At 35.1% G+C, this 26,432-nt stretch overlaps 1 protein-coding gene across 1 annotated transcript; it reads left to right on the forward strand.

Moving 5' to 3' along the window:
• Nucleotides 1-60: 60 nt before the first annotated feature.
• LOC113196062 (transmembrane protease serine 11E-like) lies at nt 61-25,023 on the forward strand. Its single transcript, XM_026407767.2, has 10 exons — nt 61-434; nt 1,885-2,009; nt 6,068-6,189; nt 8,911-8,978; nt 11,638-11,801; nt 15,490-15,528; nt 17,119-17,296; nt 18,190-18,449; nt 18,998-19,140; nt 24,862-25,023. Exons 1-10 carry the CDS (start codon nt 61-63, stop codon nt 25,021-25,023), a joined length of 1,635 nt encoding a protein of 544 aa, XP_026263552.1.
• Nucleotides 25,024-26,432: the final 1,409 nt, after the last annotated feature.

Consider the following 26,432-nt stretch of genomic DNA (forward strand, 5'->3'; position numbering starts at 1 on the left):
TCTAATCCCTCCAAAGTTTTGCTTACGTCTGTTATATGCATCTCCTTTCTTCTGCAACAGATGAACAGCAAGCATTCAGAGAAGAAGAGACAGGAATTAGTTTGGGAGCTTCTTAAGCACAATTGTGCAGAAAAGAATAAACTCCTTATGGAGAAGTATTTTTATATTACAGTAATTGCCATTCTAGGAACAGGTGTTTGGAGCCCCACTCAAGGGAGAACTGGAGCTGGTAGAAGTAGAAGAGGGGAAGATAAAGTTTCCCTGGCTACAGCCCCATGGGACAATCACAGGAACAAGGGAGGTGATCAAGTAGAGTCCCTGGAGCCTACTGCTACCCCCCAGTGCCTTCAGCAGGGACAGAGTCCTACAGAGATGATGACACCATTAGCTTATGTGACAACGTTCACTATTCAATGTTCAGACACAGCCAGGATGTAATGACACCAGTATTATAATATCATCATTCCTGGTTTTATATCAGCAGATAAAGAATTTGATGATAAACCAACTATTATAACCCAAGAATCTTCTTGATATCGGTAAGCAAAAATTATCTCTTGTGAAATGCTTTGTAGTTTGCAAGAAGTTTACACATTCATGAGCTCATTTGAGGTCCCACTGTGTGTGTGTATTTCTTTGTTTTTAAAATATTTTTAGTTATAGATGGACACAATACCTTTACTTTATTCATTTATTTTATGTGGTGCTGAGGAATGAACCCAATGCCTCACATATGTGAGGCAAGCGCTCCACCACTGAGCCACAATCCCCAGCCCCACCATGTTTTAAACAGAACAGGTATCCTGCACCTTATAGGTGGAGAAACCTAGCTCAGAACTTAAATGATCTATCCAAGTCACAGAGTTGGTAATGGAAGGGCTGGACTTAACAGCCTTCTTTGTTCTGGTTCAACACCCAATACTCCTCCAGGAGAACAATATATTTCCCTTTAGTCCCCAGGAACCAGACAGGTAACAAACTTAAAAAAAAAAAAAAAAAGAAAAAAAAAGCACATGCAAAACACCTCAGGAAATTTTAAAATAACACTATTATAGCCAAACTCCTTAGTCAGCTCTGATTTATTATTTTTTCTCTGCTGTTGAGTTTGCTTACCAACTATTATAATCCAAGGTAACAGCAACTTCATCATTCACAAAAACAAATAAACCAGGTTACTCAACATGTTTCAATAACATGTTTCAGAGGCAGAATAAATGGGAGAGGTGAAAGAAATATCATGCAGGAAGTATTTCCTGTAGTATCACTGAGGCTTGGAGATAAATATTAACTCAAAAACTCAGGAGGTTTTGAAAAGGGCAATCTCTTATGTGTATCCTCAGAGTTTGGATTTGGAATAAAACAGAAAATTATAAGGAGAATGCAATTAGAAACTCTATCTAGAACTCGTGTGATTTGAACTACAATGTATCTCACAGGCTATTTGACATTCTAGAGTGCTAGAAATAGGCTTAAAAGATGTAGTTCCTATAGAATTTAGCTCCATAGCTTGTCCATAGCTAGTCCATAGATAGCTTTACAAGTATTAGCTATCACATAACACTTTCTACAGGCCAGAAACTATCACAGACACCTCATATATACAGTACCTTCATCTAATTCTTATCATAATCCTATGAAGTAGGTACTGTTACTATGGTCTTCATTTTTTGGAAGAAGAAACTGAGGCACAGAGAAATCAAATTACTTGCATAGGGCCAGGCTGTCAGAGCCAAGACTGGCTTCAGCATCTGGGACCAGGGTTTGTTCTAAACCCTACACTGCCACCTGAATGTCCTTTATTCCTCAGACATATCTGTTCTGCCTAAGGAGTGTATGTGGGCTTCCTTGTACCGTCTGTAATCCATCATTTACTTTCTTCCTCAGGCCACCCGTGACGAGGGCCAGGAAAGGACGGCGTGTGGAGCCCTGGGTTGTTGGCCTCATCACCTTTTTATCCTTGATTGTCCTAGCAGTGTGCATTGGACTCACTGTTCATTATGTGAGATACAGTAAGTATGAGCTGCCCTAGAATCATGTGATTTACCCCAAGCATTTCCTCATGTACCTTCCTGTTTTGTTTTGCCTGGGGCTTGTTCATTCATTGCTGTGACTCATTTGCATAACCCGGACACATCTTTACCTGTTTCTTTGTCTTTCACTTCAATCCACAAGCCAAGGAGGGGTTTTCTTTCTCTCTTTGATAGAGCAATACTTCCTGATGGGACTAGCATGCTAGTTTTCATATTAATTAATAAGTGATAATCAAGTCTTAAAGAGAAAAACCACAGGTTAGCTCGATTCACTGTCTTGTTTGAGGAAAGTAACTTAATTTAACTGAAGTCTTGACATCCCTAATTACACAATAAAGATTATAGAGAAGTAGGCTCTATTCTGTACTAACAAATTGGAAAGATCCCCATAGTTGTGTGCTGTTGAATAAGTGCCTATTTCTTTTATTTAAAATCTTATCCTCAGCTATAGTGTGATTAAAGAAGACAGGATATGCTGAGGTTAATTTTAAGAGGTTCACTCTGCGGTTATCAGATATCTCACTGCCAGATGAACTGCTAGTTGCTATGTTATTAGAAAGGTCTCCAGGGTACTGTAGAACAATTCTTCCAGGGTCTAACAACCCTTCTGAAGTTTCCTTCTATCCTGTCTTGGGTTTTAATTAGTTGACTCAACTATGACCTCTTAGTTTAATATCTCCCTCTGTGATTAGATTATTCTTTGATATTCAAGGCCTTGAAACCATGAAAGTTAATCACTTGATTCTAATTTAACTGGGAATTTGTTAAAGGTGGTTTCCTATAAAGAAATAGACTGATACGTAATCTGGTTATCTTCCTCCATTACCCACACATGTCCAACCTCATCTTCCAAAGCGAAGTAGACCAATTCTGGGCAGTTTAAAAAAAAATATTTAAAACTCTGTGTGTGTGTGTGTGTGTGTGTGTGTGTGTGTGTGTGTTAGAATTTGCCCACATGCAAGTCTTTAAATTAAGGGTATTTTCATTTGAGAACAGAGATTTCTCTGGTAAATGCTTTAAATAAAAATGTATTACTGATTACAATTCTTTAGTTCTGTTATGAATTTATCAAGTCCCATTATGTCGTGAGGATTGTGACTTCTTCCCATGGATGCCTAAGACTATGACTTATTCACTTTTATATTTCCAGAACTTCACAGAATTCCAGCACCTATTAGTTACTTTATAACTAATTTGAATATTGAGTGGTGAAAATTAATGAATCATATCTATGATTTTTTTTTTTGATTCTCTGACTTCACATGAAGTTCCTAGTAATGCCAGGGGCCTGATCACTTTCATGAGAGAAAATGTTATTTGCTACTTCTCCTTTGCCTGTCCCCAAGCCAAGTTTTATAATATTGTATGTCTTATTCATATACATACTGTGAAGCACTCGCACTGTTCTTCTAGTTACCAATTCCTGAATCCCATTGTTGAGATGAGCAGTTTGGAAATATGGAACACAGAGCTTCCACAGCCCACACGGTACACCTGAATAAACAATGATTATTATGAGGTGTGTAACTGCCGTTTTTGTGCCCTGCCCTCTTGGCAGATATAAACTAACAACAAAGTAAATATAAGTGACCAAATAAAAAACATCTGTTGCAGAAATAGATATTGATAAAGGTAATCAGATTAGGAAAAGTATCATTTGAACCTTACTTCACAAAGTTCAGGATATCTTAGATTTGTGTGTGCGGTCTGTGTCTAGGGCCTTAGGGTTTCCATTTCTGCACCTTTTTGATTCTTTTTTTTTTTTTTTTTGGTGTGTGTGTCTGTGTGTGGTGCTGGGGATTGAACCCACGACTTTTTGCTTGTGAGAGCTATATCCCCAGCCCTACCTTTGTAATTTGAATGTCAGATGGTGAATCTGTTAATGAGTGATATCCCTGAAAATTATTGAATCACAAACCTGTTAGAAAATTATCAACAAACTCAACAGTTGTCCAGATTTTTCTTACTTGTCTGTTAATATTCCAGATCATAGTTTTTAATATCTAGATATACCATATAATTCTGAAAACTGTAAATATGTTTTAAAACTTACTGGCTGTTTACAGAGCAAAGTAAACTATTGTGGCTGTGACTGAAGCATACAAAATTACTGATATTTGCTATGCAAATGACAATTTCAAAGGATTCAACCAAACAATTCAAAGAATCCAGGTCTAAGGATATAGATTAGGTCTAAGGATAAGGTCTATTAGCTTCTGCTCTGGAACCTTACTATTTAATGTGTAATTAAGTCCTAGCTGCATTGGCATCACCTGGGAGCATGCTAAAAAATATAAAATCTGTGTCCAATGTTAGACCTAATGTGCCAGAATCTTCATTTTTATCAGGATCCCCAGGTGGTCCTTTTTTATATTATAGTTTGAGAAGCAACATTCTAGAACAATGAATGTAGTTACACAGAAAGTTATAGCTAACCATGAGACAGATGTAAAAATATGCAAATATAATAAAACATATTATTTTCATTAAATTATAAACTTTACTTGAAATGTATATGTATATTGCCAGGGATGTGCCTGCATTTCATGTCACACTGGCCGTTCAAAGTTATTCAGGGAGAGAGAAGAGAGGAAGGATAAGGAAGGGCAAAAACTACCTCCTTCCTCATGTAGGTTGCTGGTGCTCAGGAGACCTTGAACTTGGATATCTCTAACCTCCCACCCTCATCCTTACATCTCCAGCTATTCCCCAGGCCTTGACAGAGTCTGACGAACAACTTCCTTCTCAGACCCCCCAAAACCTTTGGATGGGCAAGATCTGGGATTCTTTTGAAATTTACCAATAGTTTTTTGAATGAAATTTACAATTAAAAACCCATAGTTTCCATGAAAGACAATGTTTTGTTTTGTCCCCCCCCCCACTTCAAGAAGCAGTATTGCAAAAGAAGTCTGTGCTTTAGGAGCTAAGTCTCAGCTTGAAATTCAATTGTCTTCTCTGGCTATGTCACATCGGGGTTGGGCAAATTATTTATATTTCTCAGACTGGAACCCTCTAAGTGTTGATAATTCTGCTTCCTCATGTTAGGTGTTATTGTAAATTAAATGTGATATATGAAGATGCCTGAGCCACTGGTATTCATTTGTTTGTGTGCTCTTCCTCTGGGGTTTAAATAAAGAGGAAAAGAATGGGAAAGAACCTAGAAGAAGAGAGAGACTGAAAGTGGATGAGGCACAGTCTCTTATAATGAGCATATACAACTGTCTTGCTCATTACTGTATTCCTGATGTTTAGCACAGTGTCTCTCACAGAAAAGCAGTTGGCATATACATTCATCAAACAAGTGGATGAGTTACTGAAGGCTCTGTGCTTGCATCACATTTAGGAGGGTAGAGAAAAAGCTATACCGCATTAACCCTTCAGTAGGTCAAAAGTGTGGGCTGCTAAAATTGGATACAAAAATGGAGACAGTAGCTAAGATGACAAGACACCTGCAGGTGGTGGAGAAAATAAATGGAGGGACAAGGGTCCCAGGTGAAACTAAATATTGTCTTCGGAATGTTATGAAAGTTGGCAGTTCTAGCTCCCTAAAGTGAATCCCTAGCACTTTAATTCCTATCCTCATTTTGCTTTTTAGCTAAAAATAAATTTTCTCACACAGCGTCTAGAATTGATGTGTAGTTTACTGAATTGTTGGGGGGGTGGGGGGATAGTCTACTTTTGGAATATAGAAAGGCATTCAATCTTGGGAAGCTTCTGAATCTATGCTTGTTTGTGTGCTCAGGTGGCCTATTCAGGAATGGAGAATACATGAGTAATCAGTCCATAAGGCCAATGTGGTATTGCTACAATGCTCCAGGAACACCAGGTGTTCCTTACAGCTTTTGCACTCTAACTCATATGATGACAAATGTTCTCATCTTCTGAGATAAGCCCGGGGCACGATGATGAAGAGGATGACCTGGGTTAGAGCATTCCTCCCTGTATTAGTCTTTCTAGCAACCACCAAATGGGATAATAATGGTGTTTAACACACATCTGATAAAAATTATGATGGATTTCTGTCTCTTTCTTTGTAGATCAAAGGAAGACCTACAATTACTATAGCATATTGCCATTCACCAGTGACAAACTGTATAATGAGTTTGGAAGAGAAGCTTCTAAAAATTTCACAGAAATGAGTCAAAGAATTGAATCAATGGTAAGCAATTTTTTTCCTCTACTTTTAGGACCTTTGCTGTCACTCTTTATTGTACATTTTAGTATCCTACTTTCTAACATATCCATTCAATTGATTCTTGCATACCTTTCAAAATGGTAAGAGGCATATCTAAGGCATACGACAGAAAACCTCAGAAGAGTATGTCTTCAAAGGCTGAACCAAGTGAACATCAGCCATTCATGTGTCCTTCCTACTCACCATTCCTTAATCAGTGTAATATTCTCCTTCAGCAGAATCCAGAAACTCTGGGACAGTGAAGGTGATTCAAATGCTTTGTTGCACCCTAGATTTCCTAAAGAATCTTTCCAAAAGATTGCCAAGATTGAAACTATTTGGTTGCATACATGAATAGCATTTTAGCTTTTAAAACTACCTAACTTTGAACTTGCTTTTGGTATACAAATTTACAGGAAATCCACAAATCAGCCAAATCTCTGTCTGTAAGGTATCAACGTTATTTTGAGGGCTTAATCAAATATTTAAGAAACTAGAAAATTTTTGCAGAATGGGCTAAAAGAACAAGGGCTTGAGTAATGAATTCTCATCACTATCAGATAACTTAAAGAATAATTTGGATTTTTCTTGATAGTCTGTGAGGTATGATGTGATGGAAAAAAATCCTGAATTAGGAATTGGGACATCTAATTCTAATACCATCTGTGAAGTGTCATTTGGCATATCACTTTAGCTTTCTGGATAAACTTCCTTATATGAAAATTACAGTGTTAAATTACATAATTTCCAAATTGTCTTCTATTTCCAATATCCCGAATAAGAACAGAATGGAAGTGATCTTTATTAGTCTGTTTTCTTTGCTATAATGAAATACCCAAGACAAATTACTTCATAAAGAAAAGAGACTTATTTTGGTTCATAATTCTGGAGGTGTAAAGTCCAGCTTTCTTGCTGATGGAGTCCTAAGGTAGTCCAGGGTATCACATAGCAAGAGACAGGGAACATGCATGTGTATGTGAGTTTTCAGTGCCCCCCCCTTGAAGTACTGGGGATTGAAGCTGGGGGGGGGGTACTCTGCCACTGGACTATATTCCCAGCCCTTTTTATTTTTTATTTCAAGACAGCATCTTACTAAATTGCCCAGGCTGCTCTTGAACTTTTGATCCTCCTGTATCAGCCTTTCTGTGTATCTGGGATTACAGGCATACCTCACCTTTTCTCTCTTCTTCTGTAGTCACCAGGATTCCATCATGGGGCTCCACTAAAATGACTTTATCTAATCCTAATTGCCTCCCAAATGTCCACTGCTAAATATCAGAGTGAGCTTGAATTTCCACTCCTGTAATGCTTCACAATGGGGATTAAATTTCAAATCAGGAAGACACTCAAGTCATATCCAGATCATAGCTGGACCACACACTCTTCCTATCCCCAGAAATATAGCAGACTGGAAACCAGAGCATTTGGATACCTTGCTGAGAAGGGGGTCAATCCTGGTTACATTTGCAAACAGTCAATTAGAGGAATGTATAAAGTTCTTCTCTAAGGCCAATTACGGATATAAAGTAAAGTCAAGAAGTCAAGAAATGATGTAACTATTTCCCTGTTCTCTGTGCCATTTGCCAAAATCCAGATCCAAATTGATATATAAATCTAAAGGAATATAGGCAGGACTCTAATATCTTCAAAACTAATAATAGCTTTGAAATTACTTGATAAATATAAGTAAAGTAAATAAATATTCACAGAACTTATTTGTACTGATTTGTCTCACAACTGTAGAAACTGTCCTACTTAGGATTCTATGAAATATAAGAAAGAATAAAAAGGCTCATTGCTCTATCAATTAATCACCAGCTTGGAACATCTGTATGTAGTAAATATTCACACAATGGAAACAAGAAACACTTGAAGTATTTACCTACATATAGTCCAAATTTAAAAAATTAAAGTTAAGTGTGGTGACATGAGCCTGTAATCCCCAGTGCCTTGGAAGGTTGAGATGGGAACATCACAAATTCAAGGACACCTCAGTAAGTAAGCAAGAACCTGCCTCAAAATAAATATTTTTTTGGAAATGTAAAAAGGGCTAGGTATTTAGCTCAGTGGTAGAGTACCTGCTTAGCATGTGCAAGGCTCTGGGTTCAACCTCCAGAACTGCGATTGAAAAAAAAAAAAATCTCTAGAAATCTTATTTGTTTGTAGTTAGTAAGAAACATCGCCACAATAAATTCTTTCATCTTATTAGAATAAGCTTCTCAGACCACAGATGTGTGTGTGTTATGCATTCTAGTTCACATGGGCCTTTTTAAGAGCACTTCAAATGCTTGAGCTGGTCACACATTATGCCAGGATACTTGGCAACTTTTTCACTAGGTTGAAAAAGTTGACAGAATTATTTCATTTCCTTTGTAGACCTACAGCAGTTCTTATATCAGAGTATAAATACTTTTACTTTTCATGAAAAAAAAAATGTCCATTTTCTCTGATGTCTTTCTGAGTACTACAGCAGATGTCACTTGTGACCTCACTGGTTCCCCACCTCCTATCATTCTCAAAGCAGAGTTCAGTTGAAATCTCTGGGATGAATACCAAGAAAGGTTCCTCAAGTTCAGCTCATTGCGAAATGTCAGTCACTGTCTTTCATTTTACATTTTTTTTAATGTTCCCTAGAGCTTTGAATTAAGTTGTGGAATTTTAAAAAAATTATACTTGCTAACACATTTTAAATATTTTTTTGAACAGGTGAAAAATGCATTTTATCAATCTCCATTAAGGGGAGAACTTATCAAGTCTCACATTATCAAGTTCAGGTATGCTGACTTCTGAATTTAATTTAAAGCTGAAACTGTTAGCCGGGTCTGCAATAAATATGTTTTAAAGTATTAGTAGTAGGATGTAATTGCATTTAGCAAACACTTTTTGGCACCTATTCTGTGTGAATCATGGTTTATAATGCCCCTTACTCATTCTCTGTATCTAAAAGCTAGCATTTGCAAAATGTTTACAAAGGGACAGAGTTGTCATCCATGCCTCTGCTCCAAACTTATTTTTTTGGAAACTATCACTAGCACAATTGGGAACCTAACACACATGCTTTGGTTTAACAGTAGTGCTCTATGTGAATGGTGCGGTAAATAAGATTTGTCTTCAGCTCTTGATTCTCTTCCTTATCAATTTTATTTATTTTTGTGTGTTTTACCTCTGTATGCTTCAAGTAGTTAGCTAATCTACTATCAATAAAGTTCAGAACATAACATTTTAAACAATGTATTGCTATATGAGGATTTTAAATAATATATTCTCTCAATACAAATTATTTTTAATTTTCAAAAAATAGAATAAGAACTATTTGCAGGGCTGGGGTTGTGGCTCAGTGGTAAAACACTTGCCTAGCACGTGCAAGGACCTGGGTTTGATCCTCAGCACTACATGAAAATAAATAAATAAAATAAAGGTATTGTGTCCAACTACAACTAAACAATTAATATTAAAAAAAGAGAACTATTTGCAGTATTATGCCAACAACAAAACTCTAAGAGTTACTTCCTAGCTCACATCTCTCAGGTACTACTTGGACAACTTCTTCCTGAAAATCCTCTACTTTCTGGTGTTCAGACAAAATCTGTTGTTGGACCTGCCTCTACTTCTCTGATCCTTAAATTTTTATGGACTCAAAGAAACCTCATTCACCCACATGGCTTCATATACTGTTGGAATCCAAGTTTCTATCTCCATTCTGAACCACTTTCTCACTATCTATAACTACATGCCTGTGCATGCACATTCAGTTTTAGAGATGTTGAGTTAAGATTCAAAAGCAACATATGAGCCTGAAAAATAGTCTGACCTGGGGGAGGAAAGGAATCTAAGCCAAAAATATACATTTGCTTATTATAAACTCAAAATATTTGAAATCATATGTGTAAATTTGTTAAAGAAAATAGGAATGATAAAGAAAACTTGAAAGATACGATATTTATGGGAATGGAAGAAAAATAGGAACTTTGGAAATAGAAAAGGACCAGGAAAAAAGAAAAATTCTGAAAGAGGCTCCACTGGTACTAAAGATAAAAAGCTTCAAGACGAGAATGGTGGACTTCAACAAATACTCCTGAGACAAATTATACATGCTGAAAAGAATCTGCTGGAGGTGTCTATTAGGAAGACGTTAGTGTTCCAATAGAAAAACAGTTCAGTGGAAATGAGGGCAAGAAGCAGACTTTTAAAAGTGTGCTGTGATAAAACAGGTGAGAGATAAACTGAATAATAGGCAGGAAAGATTTTGTTTGTTTGTTTTTCTTATCACCCAGCCAGAACAGTATTCCTTTCAGAAAAAGAAACAATAGGGTTGGTGAGGCAGAAAGGGCTTATGAACCTTACGTTCTTTCAGACTACAAAAGTAATATGAAATTATATAAAATCCCAAACAGCACAGTATTTTAATAGAAAATGACAGGCTCCTGTCCAACTAGTCCACTCCCAGAAATAACACATGTTCAACAATTTATTGCCAACATCATTCCAATGACTGTATATAAATCTTTTTATTCTTTAACTGACCATATAATATTTCACTACAAGTGTAGGACAATGTTAATTTAGCCAATGCCCTATTTATGGACATTTGTTACTTATTTTTGTTTTAAAAACAAGATTATAATGAACATATTTATACTCATAGTCTTGCACATGTAATAGTATATTTGAATATTTAACTTCCAAATGCTGTCATTTTAATATATTCAAAAATATATTAAACAAAAATGACTTCTAGAATAGGATTCTCATTTATACTTATATTCCCTTTTGCAGTTTATGAAAGTAAGAGTTGATGCAGTGTGTAGTGAGGAGTAAGATTCTTTGGAAACTGTGAAAAGGACAGGTCAGGTGGCTGGCAGAATGATCAAGAGGTGGTCACTTGTACAAGCAGCGTCAAGGTGAATTAGTTAATACACTCTTAAAAATGCGGTCACATGAAGCCATACAGCATGGTGAAGCTTTCCAGAAGACTTAGGATTTAGAGTTTGTGTAGGAGAGCCTGAGTTTGCTTATGAGAGGTGGACAGATTTAAGTCACAGGAATCAAATTTGAAAGCCAACAATACAGCTGATTTCATATTTACCACACATTCTATTTGGTAATTTTGAATGGTTGATGAGAAACATGTCTTTTTATGTTAATAGATATATATTTAACCAGACCCTTTGGTTGTAAGGGATACCATGAGCATACTACCTTACCATCAGGGTGGCTGAAATGGGTTCTATACAAAATAAACAACAAGAATATAGAAAGAAATATTTATGGACTGCATTTGTGTGTGTGTGTGTGTGTGTGTGTTTCAACTGAATGATGAGAAAAGCAGGTTGTGATAGTATCATAAATCAATCACTCTCTCTTTCCCTCCCTCCCTGCGTCCCTCCCTTCCTTCTGTTATTTTCTTCCTTTCTTTATATTTTTGGTCCACAGTCAAGAATCAGATGGAGTTTTGGCCCATATGCTGCTGATTTTTAGATTTCCCTCTACTGAGGATCCTGAAACCATAAATAATATTATTGGAAATGTTCTACATGAAAAGCTACAAAATGTTGCAGGACCCCCTAATGTTGACCCTGAATCAGTTGAAATTAAAAGTAAGTTGATTTCTATTATTTTGTTTATTTGTTACATAGAACAATTCCATGTTAGACTTGAGCACTCATTTTTAGTTTTTTTTTTTTTAAGATGTCCTAAAAAACATGGTAGGGTCTTGCTACCAACAGGATTTTGATTTGAAACTAAATTAGAACTTAACATATTTTAATATTTTAAAAGCATGTTAAATGTATGTTTCCATGAAAGCTGGTCCTTAAATCTTATGCAGTTTCTTCTATATTGGGCCTTATACGTGGTTATAGAGTCTGATTAAAAATAGTGACTTTGTATATCCCTTTTCTTTTTTCCTCTTTTATCCATTGTATGTTCTGGAGTAGTGTTTGGAAAGGTTCATGCCATCCATATATTTTCTTTCAAATGTTATTAATATACCATCTTATAGCTTCTTTCCTTAGACACTAACAATGGAAAATTATAACTCCATGCTTAATTTTGTTATATCTTACAATTAAGACTTTGAAATCTACTGTGCATTTTATGTTGATCAAACATTTTAATTTAGACTTCATATTTCAGGAACTCACTGGTCACATGTGATTTGTGGATATAGTAATGAACATGGTAGCACTTGAGACTAGAGAATAGGGAACAAGTAGAGAGAATGAATATAGAGTGCTAACATAAAAGCTGATAGATTTAAGTCACTGTAGTAGCTTAAGAAGGAGGCACAGCTGTAGTAGGATGAGCTACATAATTTGTGTGTTCCAGTGCAAAATAAAAATGCCAGGCCTTTTTTCAAAAAGCAAAAAAAGTGCTGTTAATATAATAAAATATAAGATTTTTCTTATAGCTATGGCCTCTTTCTTTACTTTTTATAGTATTTTTTACTTACTAATAATTAATATTATTCTAAATGAAAAAAAATAAAATTTTAAATTGCAAGTATGAATTTTACCCTTCATCTTTATATAATGTAATGTCAATTTTATTTTTTGGTAGAGGGGATTGAACCCAGGGGTAACTTTACCACTGACCTACATCCCAAGTCCTTTTAAATTTTTATTTTGAGACAAAGTCTTGCTAAGTTGCTGAGGTTCTCAGTAAGTTTCCATGGCTGGCTTTGAACTTGCTTCATCAGCCTCTAGAGAGGCTGGAGTTACAGGTGTGCACCACTGAGCCCTGTGCAATGTTGATTTTAAATGTAATTATAAGCACATTTAACATGTATGTAGATTCATCAGAATTATGCAGCTTTATTTCATATCTGTAGAGCCAAAAACCACAATGTATTTATAAACATAATATTTGGAAAAAACTTGTGTCTATACTGAACAATTACTGACTGTTTTGTTATTATTCCCTGAATAGCACAGTATAACAATTATTTATGTAGTTTTTATATTAGGTATTATAAATACCCTAGAGAAGATTTAAAGTATATAAGAGGGTGTGTGTGTATTTTATAGAAGAGACTTGAGCATCAGTGAATTTTGATACCTGCAGGGGTGTCTTGGAACTAATTCCTTATAGATATAGAAGGAACTACATTTCATGATTCATTCATGCAAGTATAATCAGCCTTCCATATCTACAGATTCATATCCATAGATTTAAAAAACATTAATATGTTTGGAAATGCTTGGAATATCCTTTTAGGCTCCTGTTACTTTTGTGTGTGAGTCAATGGCTTTTGTGAAATTAATGATGTGGATAGAAAGGAAAATAAAATAAAATCTGGAGTTCCTCTTCTCTTCAGTCCTTCCTCATCCATTAGCGAGCTGAAGGCAGGTTCCCAAGACTGTCAGTGTCCCAATTCTTAGTGATATTCATGACACACTTAACTTGTATATAACTGCTTTGAGTCTTGCTGAACTCCCACCCATCATGGCCCCACCAGAGTTCTGATTTCATAGGGCATTGTGAATAATATATGCAAATGGAGTGGCAAGAATCCATGGACACACAAATTGTGTGTATCTCCTCTGCTCACAATATGCTCCGTTATCCTGTTTGACTTCACTTTCAATACACAGTTGCAGGAAAAATTATTAAGAATTCCAGGTCAGCAACAGCAAAGCATTAAACCAAGAACCAAGCTGAGGGCGAGATACAGTGCAGCAGCACAAGTCACGCATCTGTGAGACCTGCCTCGTCAGCAGTAGCAATATACAAAGCCAGACAGAGATTTCCCTCAGAGGAGCTTGGGATGGAGAAGAACAGGTTATCTGAATGAGATCAGAGACGGTTCCCTTAATAATAACTGAGGCTAAATGGTCAATCCTTTCTTATATTCATAATTTTCTCCACATATAACTAAATGGAGAAAGTCAGAAGGATTTCTAGAATACAAATTTCCAAAAAACCAATAATAACCAAGACTAAAAGAAAAATGAATAGGTTAATATATTTGCATTTAGAATATCCTATCCTGACATGTTTACAGAGAATAGTTTTGGTTATTGGAAATCTATTAAGTCAGGAAATGTGAAATTTAGAGTATCATGTATTTGTTGTGATGTAGGACAGATGAGGCAGGACACCAAGGGATAGAAGGAATCAGGTTCATTGGCTGCAGTCAGGCTCAAAAAGGGAGCTTTCTGCCTTCATCAAATTATCCCTCTGAACCCCAAGTTCAGAAAGTGTTAGAACTTTATACCCAGTGTTTAAGGGGAGGGACTCAGAGGCTCACAATCTGTACAAGTATACATAAAGGCAGCCTTTTCACTGTTCTGGGCATCCAATTCAGGCCAAAGACACTCTCTGTGAAAATCAGTGTCTGGGAAAGGGAGAGTCCTCCTCCCCCCTCTTCCCACCAGCTGGCTCTGCAGGACCTGACCATAGTCCTTTGAGAGACAAAAGCCTCTGTAAAGGCTCCAGACCCAGGCTGCAGGCCTTGAGTCCCTTATCGAACTCTGGCTCTACAAACACACCCTCCAACTGAAAACTCTGTTGTAGAAATTCTTGCTGATAGTCTAAGAACAATTATGCTAAACAGAATTTTTTGAGGGTTTCTGGAGAAGCTTAGTTACGGCAGGGTTCTTCTGGGTGGGGGACTCTGGCCTGCTTCAGTTGGTTGGGTTAGCATTTGCATAGGGTTAGGTCCTGACAGCTGAGAGGTCAACAAGGTATGAAGTCATTGGCTTGAATTGAATGACAATTTGAGGGCAGACTATCTTTGTAAAACTTCTGAAGAAAGAGACTTAGAAAAGAATAACATTCTTAAATGTGATTGTGGGTAATTCATGGAGATGCCACTTGAATGTATTATATAAGCGGACTATGCTTTTGAGTTTAGTAAAATGATTTGAAATAATGGTTAGTAAAACTGTTATTTCATTCAGGGACTCAATACTATGGTTTAGATTTGTATTTTCCAAACAGGGGCTGTGAACTACCTGGATCTTATCTTCTGGCACAAAAATTCATGTTTTTGGACTTCACCACAAAAATACTAAAACAGAATTACTGGGAAGAAAAACAGGAATCTATGTTATAAATATGCTCCCTATGTGATTATTATCCAAAATAAAGTTTAAAACACACTGCTTGTCTCTCTTCTAATATCCAAAGCAAAAAAAAAAAATACTAACTGTGCTGCTTTCATTATCACCCAGAGACACTATCTATAATGAAATTTATCAGCCTTTTAGTATTTGAAATGCTCAGAGGAACAGTGCAGTTCTGATGTGTTAACCTTTTTTTATTCACCATTTTTGTGTATTTCAGAAATCAACAAGACAGAAACAGACCACTATCTGAACAATTGTAAGTTTAATATAAAAATAGTACATATAAATTTAAATTATTTAATATATAAATAATATAAATACACATAGCTATATAACTAGTTCGGAATGTTTGATCACATCACTGAATGTCAAAAATTAACATTTTTTATCCTTTACTCTCACTTTGTGTTGCTATTATAGGGACAGAATAAAGTTTGACTGATTTGAGCACAGCCCAGACTGCTTTACCTTACCTCTCAGGGGCACAAAAGAATAGCAAAATTGGGATCACTCTGGAAAGGATTTACAAGTGCCTGTGGCCATGTATAGTGGAAGTGAGTTCTGCAACTATTAAGGAAGAGGCAAAAAATGTTCGCTTATCAATATTCTATTTGCAGAGATCTATAATTTCCTCTCACAAAAATTTTCTAAAGATTATATAAAAGTGATCTGTATATTGGCATTTTTCAGCTAGAAGCAGAGACTGATCACTACTCTACCCTGAATAAAATTTCTTTGATATTATTAATTTTATAATATGGAAATTGCAGGCAATTTACAGGGTTGAGGTTTATTTTGATTAAATTACAGACAGCCCAGACAATATCTTTACCCATATTTTAAAAATGCTGACTCTAATTCTAATCCTTCCCTTCCCTATAGAAGAGAACCCCACCATAATTCAGAGAATATATTTACTAGTTACAAAATTAGCATGTATTATGTTTTTCTTCAAAAAATGAAAGGAAATGTGCTACTCACTAGCTCAGAATGTTGTTTAATTTCTAAAGTTAAATAAACATGGAGCCAAAATATAATTTTCCCATCTAGGTGGAATATATATTCTTGCAATCAATATATATTAGTAGCCTACTATGTTCTGATACTGTTAAACATAGGGATACAAAATGGATAAGATAAAACGTCTGCCTAAAGCAGCTCATACTGTAGTTAGATGCCTGAGCCTGATGCACGAGTACATAATTCTAAAATGACAGTATTCAACAATTTTGTTGCCCTAGATATCATGCCTCATTGTGACATTTTTACCCATATTTTGAAAATGCTGACTCATTCTATACAAGTTCATCTTTACATATGTTCCTTGGAGTCACTGCTGCCCCCCCCACCTCCAAATATGCAGAGTGCTGATGACATCTATGATGTATAGGCCAGGGATCCTACTAAACATTCTGTGATGCACAGGACAGACACCCACAACAAAGAATTATATGGTTCAAAATGTCAATGGTTGAGAAACCCTGTAATAAACAATGTTGAGGAATAAAATATATAAAAACATAAGTACATGCATACACACATATAAACACATGATAAGCACACACATAGTGTGTCATTGTTGTTTTTGTTATTTTTAATTAAGGAAGCATCAAAGAAGTTATAACTAATCCAGTTTGGAGACATGGAAATTAATAATTATCTTAGGAGAGATTATGGCTAATTTAAATCTTACAAGATGAATAGGAGTTTATTAGAGTTTACAGAAAGATAAGAACATCAGAAAATATTTGATACCATCAGAACACTAAGTACAAGAATTTGGGATGTAGTAATACAATTTGATGCTTAGAACAACTCTAATTAGTTCATTATCTCCTTTTGGCAGGCTGTGGGACACGAAGGAATAAATCTTCAACAGAAAGTCTCAGGATTGTTGGTGGGACAGAGGTAGAGGAGGGAGAATGGCCGTGGCAAGCCAGCCTTCAGTGGGATGGGACCCATCGCTGTGGAGCGACTTTAATCAATAGCACATGGCTTGTGAGTGCTGCTCACTGCTTTCGAATGTAAGTCCTGAACATTGAAAATGATTGGGGTGAACAAAGGACATTGGGTTTTGCACTTTTTATCTGCGAAATAGCTCATGAATTTTGAGAGAGGTGAGTTTAGTATAAATTAAAAGAAAACATGTTCATCACAAAATGCTGTAAGAATATCACAAAATTTAGTTAAAGGTTTTATGGTCTGTAAATTATTGTAGGTAAATTATCCATCAATAAATATATGATAGTTGGTCAAGAAAGTAATAACTTTAAAATTATCTATGTACTTTGAACTTGAAGTTAAAGTATAAAAGCTGAGTATTCACTGAGTAACTTGGTTAGAGATGGAGCTGAGAAGATTGTAGATTTAACCCCAGTGGAAAAATTCCATGGAGAAAGAAAGATAATTAGGATTGTTCAATTTGAAAGTAGAAAACTAGACAATTGAAAACATTGAGTAGCTATATTACAAGGAATGGAAGACTTTTCAATACAGTGTCAAAATGTTTAAAGTATATATAATAGTAATGTTTCATTAAATTATAGTGTGGCCTTTATGGTTTTCAAAGAAACCTGTATGTTTGTGGGCAGGGGACAGGAGGCATAGGGATACATTTAGTTCTCCTATTCTGTACAAGATTTCTCTTCAGATATTCTTTGGAGTCATGAATGCCCCGAAACATCAAGAGGCCCAAGGATCTGAAGTGGGTAGTTTGTTATATAACCTAGGAAATGTGCCATGTTGTTTTCCACATTATCTGACCCCTCAGTCTTATTCTCAGATTGGAAAAAGTTTATTTCTGTAGACAGAAACTATTATTTTTAAAAAAACAAGACTCATATTAAAACTTGCTGGTTAAATTATTAGACTGGTAGTGTAGTAAACTGGAGTCTCTTATTTATTTCTTTCTCCCTAGGTATAAAGACCCATCCAGATGGACTGCTTCATTTGGAGTAACAATACAACCTCCAAAAATGAAAAAAGGCCTCCGGAGAATAATTGTCCATGAAAAATACAAATATCCGTCACATGAATATGATATTTCACTGGCAGAGCTTTCTAGCCCTGTTCCCTACACAAATGCAGTACATAGAATTTGTCTCCCTGATGCAACCCATGAGTTCCACCCAGGGGATGAGATGTTTGTGACAGGATTTGGAGTACTGCAAACTGATGGTGGGCATCTGAACTGAAGCTTAATTATGATTAACCTAATTTGGCTTTCAAAGGCATTTAAAGAGCAGCGTCTTTATGCCAAAAGTAGGTTCATCACTCATACAAACCTGGACTGAGCCAGACTCTGGCATTTCCAAGATGCATAAATACTTTCTGCCTTAGGTTACTATTAATTGCCTCACTACTGCTACAGTAATGATGCCAGTAAGGTGTCTGAAAGAGCAAGTATATCTCCTGGTCCCTGAGTGTTTTACTAGAGAATTAACCACTTAAGAGATTTAAGATCATAAATATACCCAATTGTGAAGATCAGAGAATCATAAAGATACAATATTCCCCAAATGAAATTTTTTTTCTAATAATAACAATGGAGTGGTACCTAAATTTTCATTTAAACTAGTTTGGAAAAAATTCTGTTCTCAAATATTAGTGCATATAAAACATATATATCCTAAGATTCCATATTACCATCTTATCTAATAATTATGAAAAACTTTCTTTAGGTTTATAAAATCATTTTATATCTACAAATATGTTTTTCCCTTTAGGGTACACTCAAAATCATCTTCGGCAAGTACAGGTCAATCTCATAGACTCAAAAATCTGCAATAAACCTCAGGTTTACAATGGTGTCATAACTTCTACAATGTTATGTGCGGGCTCCTTAAAAGGAAAAAGAGATGCATGTCAGGTAAGTAGTTTTACCTATTAGTATGCTGCATAATTATTTGTTCACCTTTTTTGGAATAGCCATGGATTTTCAGGAAGTTGCAAAGATATTGCAGAGGAGTCACATGCCTCCTTCACCCAGCTTTCCCCAATGGTTACGTCTCACCTAACTAGAGTACAGTATAAAACTAAGGAAATCGACATTAGAACAAAGGGTGTGTCTATGTCTGTGGCATCGTGGCACATGTAGAGATTTGTCTAACAGTTAAGACAGGATCTATTTTATCAGCATAAAGATCCACCTTAAGAATAACTCTGCCTCCCCTAACATCTGGCAATTTTTAATTTGTCCCGTATCTCTATAAATTTGTAATTTCCAAGAATGTTATGTAAATAAAATCATACAGTTACTTTTTCTGGATTTCCATTTTGATTTGTCTATTAATAATTTTGACTATCTGGAAAATTTTTAGTGGTTCTTCTAAATTATGTGTTTACATGTGCAGCTTATCACAGTGTACTACTATTGACATCTAATTAGTTTAGTGGAGTATAGAATAGAAAACATATTTTCTCCTTAAATCTCTTTACCTTTCTCTAATTATAACATTGAATATTATTATGTATAAACATTAAAATTTCCTCTCTGTGTTGAGAAACACATCAGAGAATATTTTGCTTCAATTGCTAAAATATGAAAAACTCAAGAGGAGAAGGAAAGTCTACTCATAGTTTTTGTTTTTTCCTCTTCCCTGACTTGCTAAGAGTCCTGGCTTTTTAATTTTGTATTTTTATTTGTTTGTTTATTTTTGGTACTGGGGATCAAACAAAAGGGCTCCTTACCACTGAGCTACATCCCAGACTTTTTTTAATTTTTGAGAAAAGGTCTCACTGAATTACCAAGGCTGACCTCAAACTTGTAATCCTCCTGTTTTTCAGCCTCTGGGGGGAAAAAAAAAAGCCTCTGAAAAAAAAATAGTCGCCCTTATTTTCTTTTTAATCACTCTGTTAGAAGCCCCCTTTAGCCATTATTTTAGTATAGGTCTGCTGTGACCAATTCTCTTAGATTTTCTTTCTTTCCAAGTCTTCATTTCCCCATCATTTCTTAAGCACAATTTTTCCAGATACAGAATTTGGGATCAAATAATGAAAGATTTATTTGAAAATGCACTCAGTCTTAATTACTTGTGGATTCCATATTTGCAAATGCACCTACTCACTAAAATGTTTTAACCCAAACTCAATACATAAGTCACTTTTATGATCATTCATGAGTATGAATAGAGTAGTAAATATTTGAATACCCAATACGTGTGCTTCCACCCAAGTCAACAAAGGTGAAACTGTGCCTTTTTGTTTCATCTTTCATTCTGTAAAGAAGTATCCTTTTCATGGTCTGTTCAGTGCTACATTTTTTATATTTGCGCTTTTTTCTGGTGATTTTGCTGTTTAAAGTTTAGTACTAAAATGTAGTATATGAAGGTTCTAATGTACCATGTACAGAAAATATAGATTTTTAGGTAAGTTCTGTGTAGTCATGACTTATAATACTATTGACTGTGCATTCAGTGTTAATGAATCAGCATTATATATAAATAAGGTATCTTAAAACAAAATGCATACAAAACATGGTTATGTATTGATCAGTGGACAAACATGTGACTATAAGTTCCTGGAAAACTAACTCTATATTTCCTCTATTAGCAATGATCAATAGTCAATAATCCATAGGCTGTGATGACTTGATAGAATACAACTACTATGAATAATGAGAACTACCTGTATTTTATTGTCTTTTTTATCTGTTATAGAATATTGTTTAGATATTATTCTACACCTGCTTTTCTCTTAATGATCTTTATCCTATTTGCTTCTAATTTCATTAGAACTACTACTGAAAATATCTTGTATTTCACAGTTATGATCATCATTTAATTTTCTCAGTCTCCATTTATAGTAACTTCCTAAAAATTATAGAATATATGCATATCCTTTCAGTTTTCTATAATTTTTATTATGAAAATTTTAAATGTACACACAAAAGTCAAAATAACAAGTTAATAAACCCTATGTACCCATCACTCATGGTCAAATTATTTCATCCATACCTACTCTAAAACAATCCTCTCACCTCCCAAAAATCCTAAATCTATTTTGAAGTAAATCACAGATATCACACAATTCCATCTAAAATGTCTTCTAGTCTAAAATGTCATTTTGATAATGTGTTAAAATTGAATGTCCTTTCCAAAATTTTGCTAAGTAAAAAAGAAGAACCAAAGTTAGCCTTGTGATTATAATATCTTACTTTCCTATGGCTGAAGAAAACAACATTCTATTTTTTTCTTTCATTTTTACATCTAGTATTCACAATTTTTCCCACTTGTCTGGTTCTGAATATTTATATAACTCAAAAATCATCAATATCTTTACTTGGGTCTGCTCTTCCTCATCTTAGTGGTGTTTGGCTACCCTTCTTTATTAAGGCATGATCCTTTAGGATCCATGATCCTGAAATATGCTGATTTCTTTCTTCTCCTGTAACTATTCGTCTTTGGTTCCCTCTTTTGGTCCATCTTTATTCCCTCTCTGTAAGCCTAACTATCCTTCAAGATTCAGGTCTCAGATTAAAATATATTTTTAAATGTTTTCCTTATTTGCACCCAAAGAAGTCATCTTTTCTTTGAACTCAGTGGCCCCGTTAGTGATTTCCAAATCCACATCGTCAGCATTTAACTGTTGTCCAAATTTAGTCTCACATTTCCACCTAGTTCGAAGCCATTTCCATTTACATGTTTTAAGTTGTTAGTATTAGGTGAAAATTTGTTTGTGTGCCAGCTCAAATTCAAGAGGCATCATACAACCAATTTTTCATTTTTAAGTTTCTCACTTTTTCATTATGGGTCACTAGTCTTAGTGTCTTCTTTTGCTCTTTCATGCTTAAGTTCTAGAATATTTTTCCACTTTATAATATAGTTTATTTCTTTCATCTCTCTTCCTTCTATTAACAATCTATTCTATTTCTTCATTATTTCACATCTCATCTCAATACTACAATTACCTCCTAGTTTAACTTTTTTTTTTTTTAAAGTATTGCAATAGTTTTATTGCAGGGTGAGACTGTATCTGGCTATCTTTAAAATCAATGTTAATGGGATTATAATGTTCTTACAATAAAAGTACCTATTTTAAGTGTACAATCAGATCAGTTTTGATAAATGTACACTTATGTAACCAACTTTACAAGTGAGATATAGAATATTCACAACATTCTCAAAAGTTCTTCAGTACAACACTGACCCTGACAGTGGTTGACTTCTTTATAAGTTTTTGTTATAATATGTACCTTCCTTAATATACTCCCTATTCTGTTTCTTACTTAACTTTTTACTAAAAAATGACAGAATTTATAGGACAGATAAAGTTTATGAGAAAAAAAGGACTAGAGATAGATCCTTCAAAGACTTTGCATTTTTGTAACTGGAGAATTAAAACAAAACTAATAATTGATACCTTGAAAAGTAACTTGGACATTGTTGACAGACAGAATGACTAGGGGCTGATGGTTGAGCAGAGATGTTAAAAATATACAGAAACAATTCAGTGGAAATACTGGCTCACTGATCCTGAGGCACTGAATATGGAACTGTAGCCCTGAGCACAGCAGGCTACTAGGACACAAGAACCACACTGATCTGGAGTGTATCTCTTTGGGTAAGGTACACTGGGTACACGTATTTTCTTAAAAGAGAGCTCCTAAGGCTTATGTCTGTGTCTTAGCCAAGCTGAGAACTTTTCCCTTTTCTTCTGAACATTTTACTATTACTTTGATTATTCTAGCTCCTCTGTCTAAGGAGAAAACATAAACAATCACAACTTTCATCTTATCTGAATATAACTCCTCTATTCCCTAGTCACATGTCAGCTAACTAGTGTTTATAGAACAGACTCTGTATTTCTGTGATACAAGCAGAACTCTACTGTATTCATCAGCTTTTAATATTTTTAAATACATAGCTCCCTTCTTTAAAATTACTCCATTTTCAGACCCCCTTATTCCTTTATTTAATTAATTAATTTATTTTTTGTTACCGGGGATTGAACTCAGGGGCACTTGACCACTGAGCCACATCCCCAGCCCTATTTTGTATTTTATTTAGAGACAGGGTCTCACCAAGTTGCTTAGCACCTCGCTTTTGCTGAGACTGGTTTTAAAATCATGATCTCTCTGCCTCAGCCTCCTGAGCCACAGGGATTACAGTCATGTGCCACCACACACAGCTTATTTCTATTTCTTAAATTGATTTTGTCTCTGGCGTATTATATTTCTTCCTCCCAATCTTTTCTGCCTGTATAAAGGTTTCAGTTTCAATTATTAAAATTATTTATGTATTTATTGAAACCAGGGACTGAACCCAGGGAGGCTTAACCACCGAGCCACATCCACAACCCTTTTTAAATTTTTTTTATTTTGAGAAAGAATCTCCCCAAATTGTTTAGGGCCTTGTTAAGTTGCTGAGGTTGATTTTGAGCTCAAGATCTTCCTGAGCCATTAGAATTACAGGCATGTGCCACTGGGCCTTGCTAAAATTATGTATTTTTAAGTGGCTTTATGTGGTACATCTTAATTTCCAGAAGCATATTTCAGGATCCTTGAAGGCAAAGACCATGTGTTTATACTCTTTATATTTCCTACCACATATGAGGGTATCAGAAAATACTTATTGGCTAATTGATTTAAAATTACAAACACACTAATTCAATTTTTAAAATTATTTTAGATATTATTATTGCTAGAATTTTTAAAGGATAAAAGGAAAGTCACAAGGAAATTAGTATAACGTAGCGTAGAAGCATGTTAGATGAGTTAGATCGCTGTGCTCCTGTTCAAGTTGAGTAATTTACATTTTTTACCTTTGATCTCAGCAAATACTTAATTTTTCTGTGCTTTATTTTCTTTATTGCTTAACTGAAGAAAATGGAAAGTCACTCTATGCTTTGTTGCAAGTATTACACAAAGTGATGAAATAATGATTAATTATTTAAGAGTTTCATACAGTCCTAACTTTATGAGTGGGCAATACCTGGAGGCCCAGGATCTTGAAAAATAATCAGCCAATACCTTGTTTTTATGACCTATGTAAAGAAGCAGACTTCCTGGGTTTGTAAGATAGAATCAATTGGTATTTGTGGTTTTATATATGTGTTTCCTAAGTTCTTCTTTGTGCTGGGGCTAAATATTTTACATTCACTGCCTTACTTAATTTTCATAAATAACAAATAATAACAATGTAGTATAAACAATATTTTAATAAATAAATAATAAGTAAATCAGAGGTCTAAGCCAGCTTGGAAAGCTCAAATTTGCAATTGAAATTCAAGTATCTGACTGATATCTGCTCTCCTAATCAGTAATTAACTCTCTTCACCCTTTTGTGGGGAGTTAAGCCACATGAATACATAGGCAACTTGTAGAGGGAGTTATTTTGTCAGATGTTAAAAGTACTATTCTTGAAAGATAGAAAATCTCAGTCTCAAGGTACTGAATCTCCAGGTTAAGTCAATTTCCCAGGTATTGGGATTCTTCCTCTGTGTGCATACCTGACATAGGGTGTCACCTCCGTTAGAACACACTGAAGACCTTTGCAAATCGGCACTTTTGTACATTCTAAACTTAGAAAGATAACAAATTCCTCTGTAATGAACTGGATTATGAAATGCTAATCTCTCTCTTTTCCTTTAGGGTGACTCTGGAGGACCATTGGTCAGTTCAGATGCTAGAGATATCTGGTACCTGGCTGGAATAGTAAGCTGGGGAGATGAATGTGGACAACCCAATAAACCTGGTGTTTATACTAGAGTCACTGCCTTCCGGGACTGGATCGCTTCCAAAACTGGTATCTAACAGAGAAAAGTCCAGTGGAATGAAATGTAGTTTTTGTGTATAGACCATTCTTATAGAAATAGAATTATGGAAGCCTTACAAATCATCAGGATCTGACCTGTCTCGCTGAACTGTTTGATGCATATATTTCCTTCCTACCTCTGCTCTACACCTGAGCATCTTGAATTCTACCAGATGGACTCTGCTCGACCTGCATTCATTTGTTTTCTAGGTTTCTGTCATCAAAATTTTGATTTATTACTATGAATCCCTTTTGCATATACACAATTTGAAATAATCCTGTTCGTTTCCTCAACTTTTCTCATTGCAAGAAATCCCAACTTTCATTGTATGTGACAAGGAATGGAAGGAAATGTGAAAAAGAAAAAAAATATGTATGCAAAAAAAGGTTTTTTTTTTCTTTGTGGAATGTGGTAAATGTTCATATTCATTAAGGAAGATCAATCTAACAGAAACAGCAGACTATTCAACATTTAAAGATGGAGAAAGAAAGGAAACTAAGTTAAAGAAATACAGAGAGAAACCAAAAGAGCTTTATTTTTATTTTTAAACAACCACAAAGATAAAAATGAAAATAATTATTTTTTTCTTGTGTCTACAGTAATTACATAAACTTTCTCTAATGTTCTGGACAAGTTAAAGTGAATCATAGTTATTTAATATTGCACTGTTGAAGGTTTCAAGACGATAATAGTGAAATAAGTGAATCACCTATTTGCTTGACAGTATAATATAATAATCCATGAAGAAATGGAAGATGGGGAACATATTATTAGTAAACTCACTGAAAATTCTTTAAAAATTTGAGACTAGAATGAAAATTTATTTGAGAACAACTGGCATACCTTATGTACTAAAATAATTAGGTAGTAACAGGAGGTAATGAAGAAAGAATCTGTCTAAACTATTGACTGAAATGGCCTTGACTGAATGGGATCAACAAGTGCCTGCTTGTGCATCTAAAGCTTTCTCAAACTGTAAAACCTTGAAGGGAATAAGGCTTGGGCATTACTGTGTATCTGTAGTCATGCACCTGAAGCTGGGGCTCAGGCCTCCACTTTGAGATGATTGCAAATATGCTTTCTCTGCTATTGTTTCCAGTCTTGGTTTGACTAGTGGCCCTGCTAAACTCATCTGCACTGAGATGGGAGGATATGATAGGGAATACGTTCTGAAGTTGCCTTCCTCCTGCATCTAATGCAGCACTGAATTCTAGTTGCCTAGATATAAGACTGAAGAGTAAAATCTTAATGTTGGCCACCTTCACAGTACTAATTTTGGTAATTGTTTACTGAGTCTTTAAAGACACAACATTCAAATGATCTAGACCATACTGAAATTAGGACATGTGATTTGTTAATGATGAGATGGTGCTGAGTCTTTGGTTACCCTTTTCTCTATGTATACAG

This window comes from Urocitellus parryii, chromosome 10 (genome assembly GCF_045843805.1).
Source record: "Urocitellus parryii isolate mUroPar1 chromosome 10, mUroPar1.hap1, whole genome shotgun sequence".
In the NCBI taxonomy this organism is placed as follows: Eukaryota; Metazoa; Chordata; class Mammalia; order Rodentia; family Sciuridae; genus Urocitellus; species Urocitellus parryii.

Bases quoted from the DNA above. Each gene is read 5' to 3' on its own strand.
- LOC113196062 (XM_026407767.2), top strand. From the start codon at position 61: ATGAACAGCAAGCATTCAGAGAAGAAGAGACAGGAATTAGTTTGGGAG. The intron at 8,979-11,637 runs GTATGCTGACTT...TTTGGTCCACAG, and splicing joins TCTCACATTATCAAGTTCAG to TCAAGAATCAGATGGAGTTT. The intron at 17,297-18,189 runs GTAAGTCCTGAA...CTTTCTCCCTAG, and splicing joins GCTGCTCACTGCTTTCGAAT to GTATAAAGACCCATCCAGAT.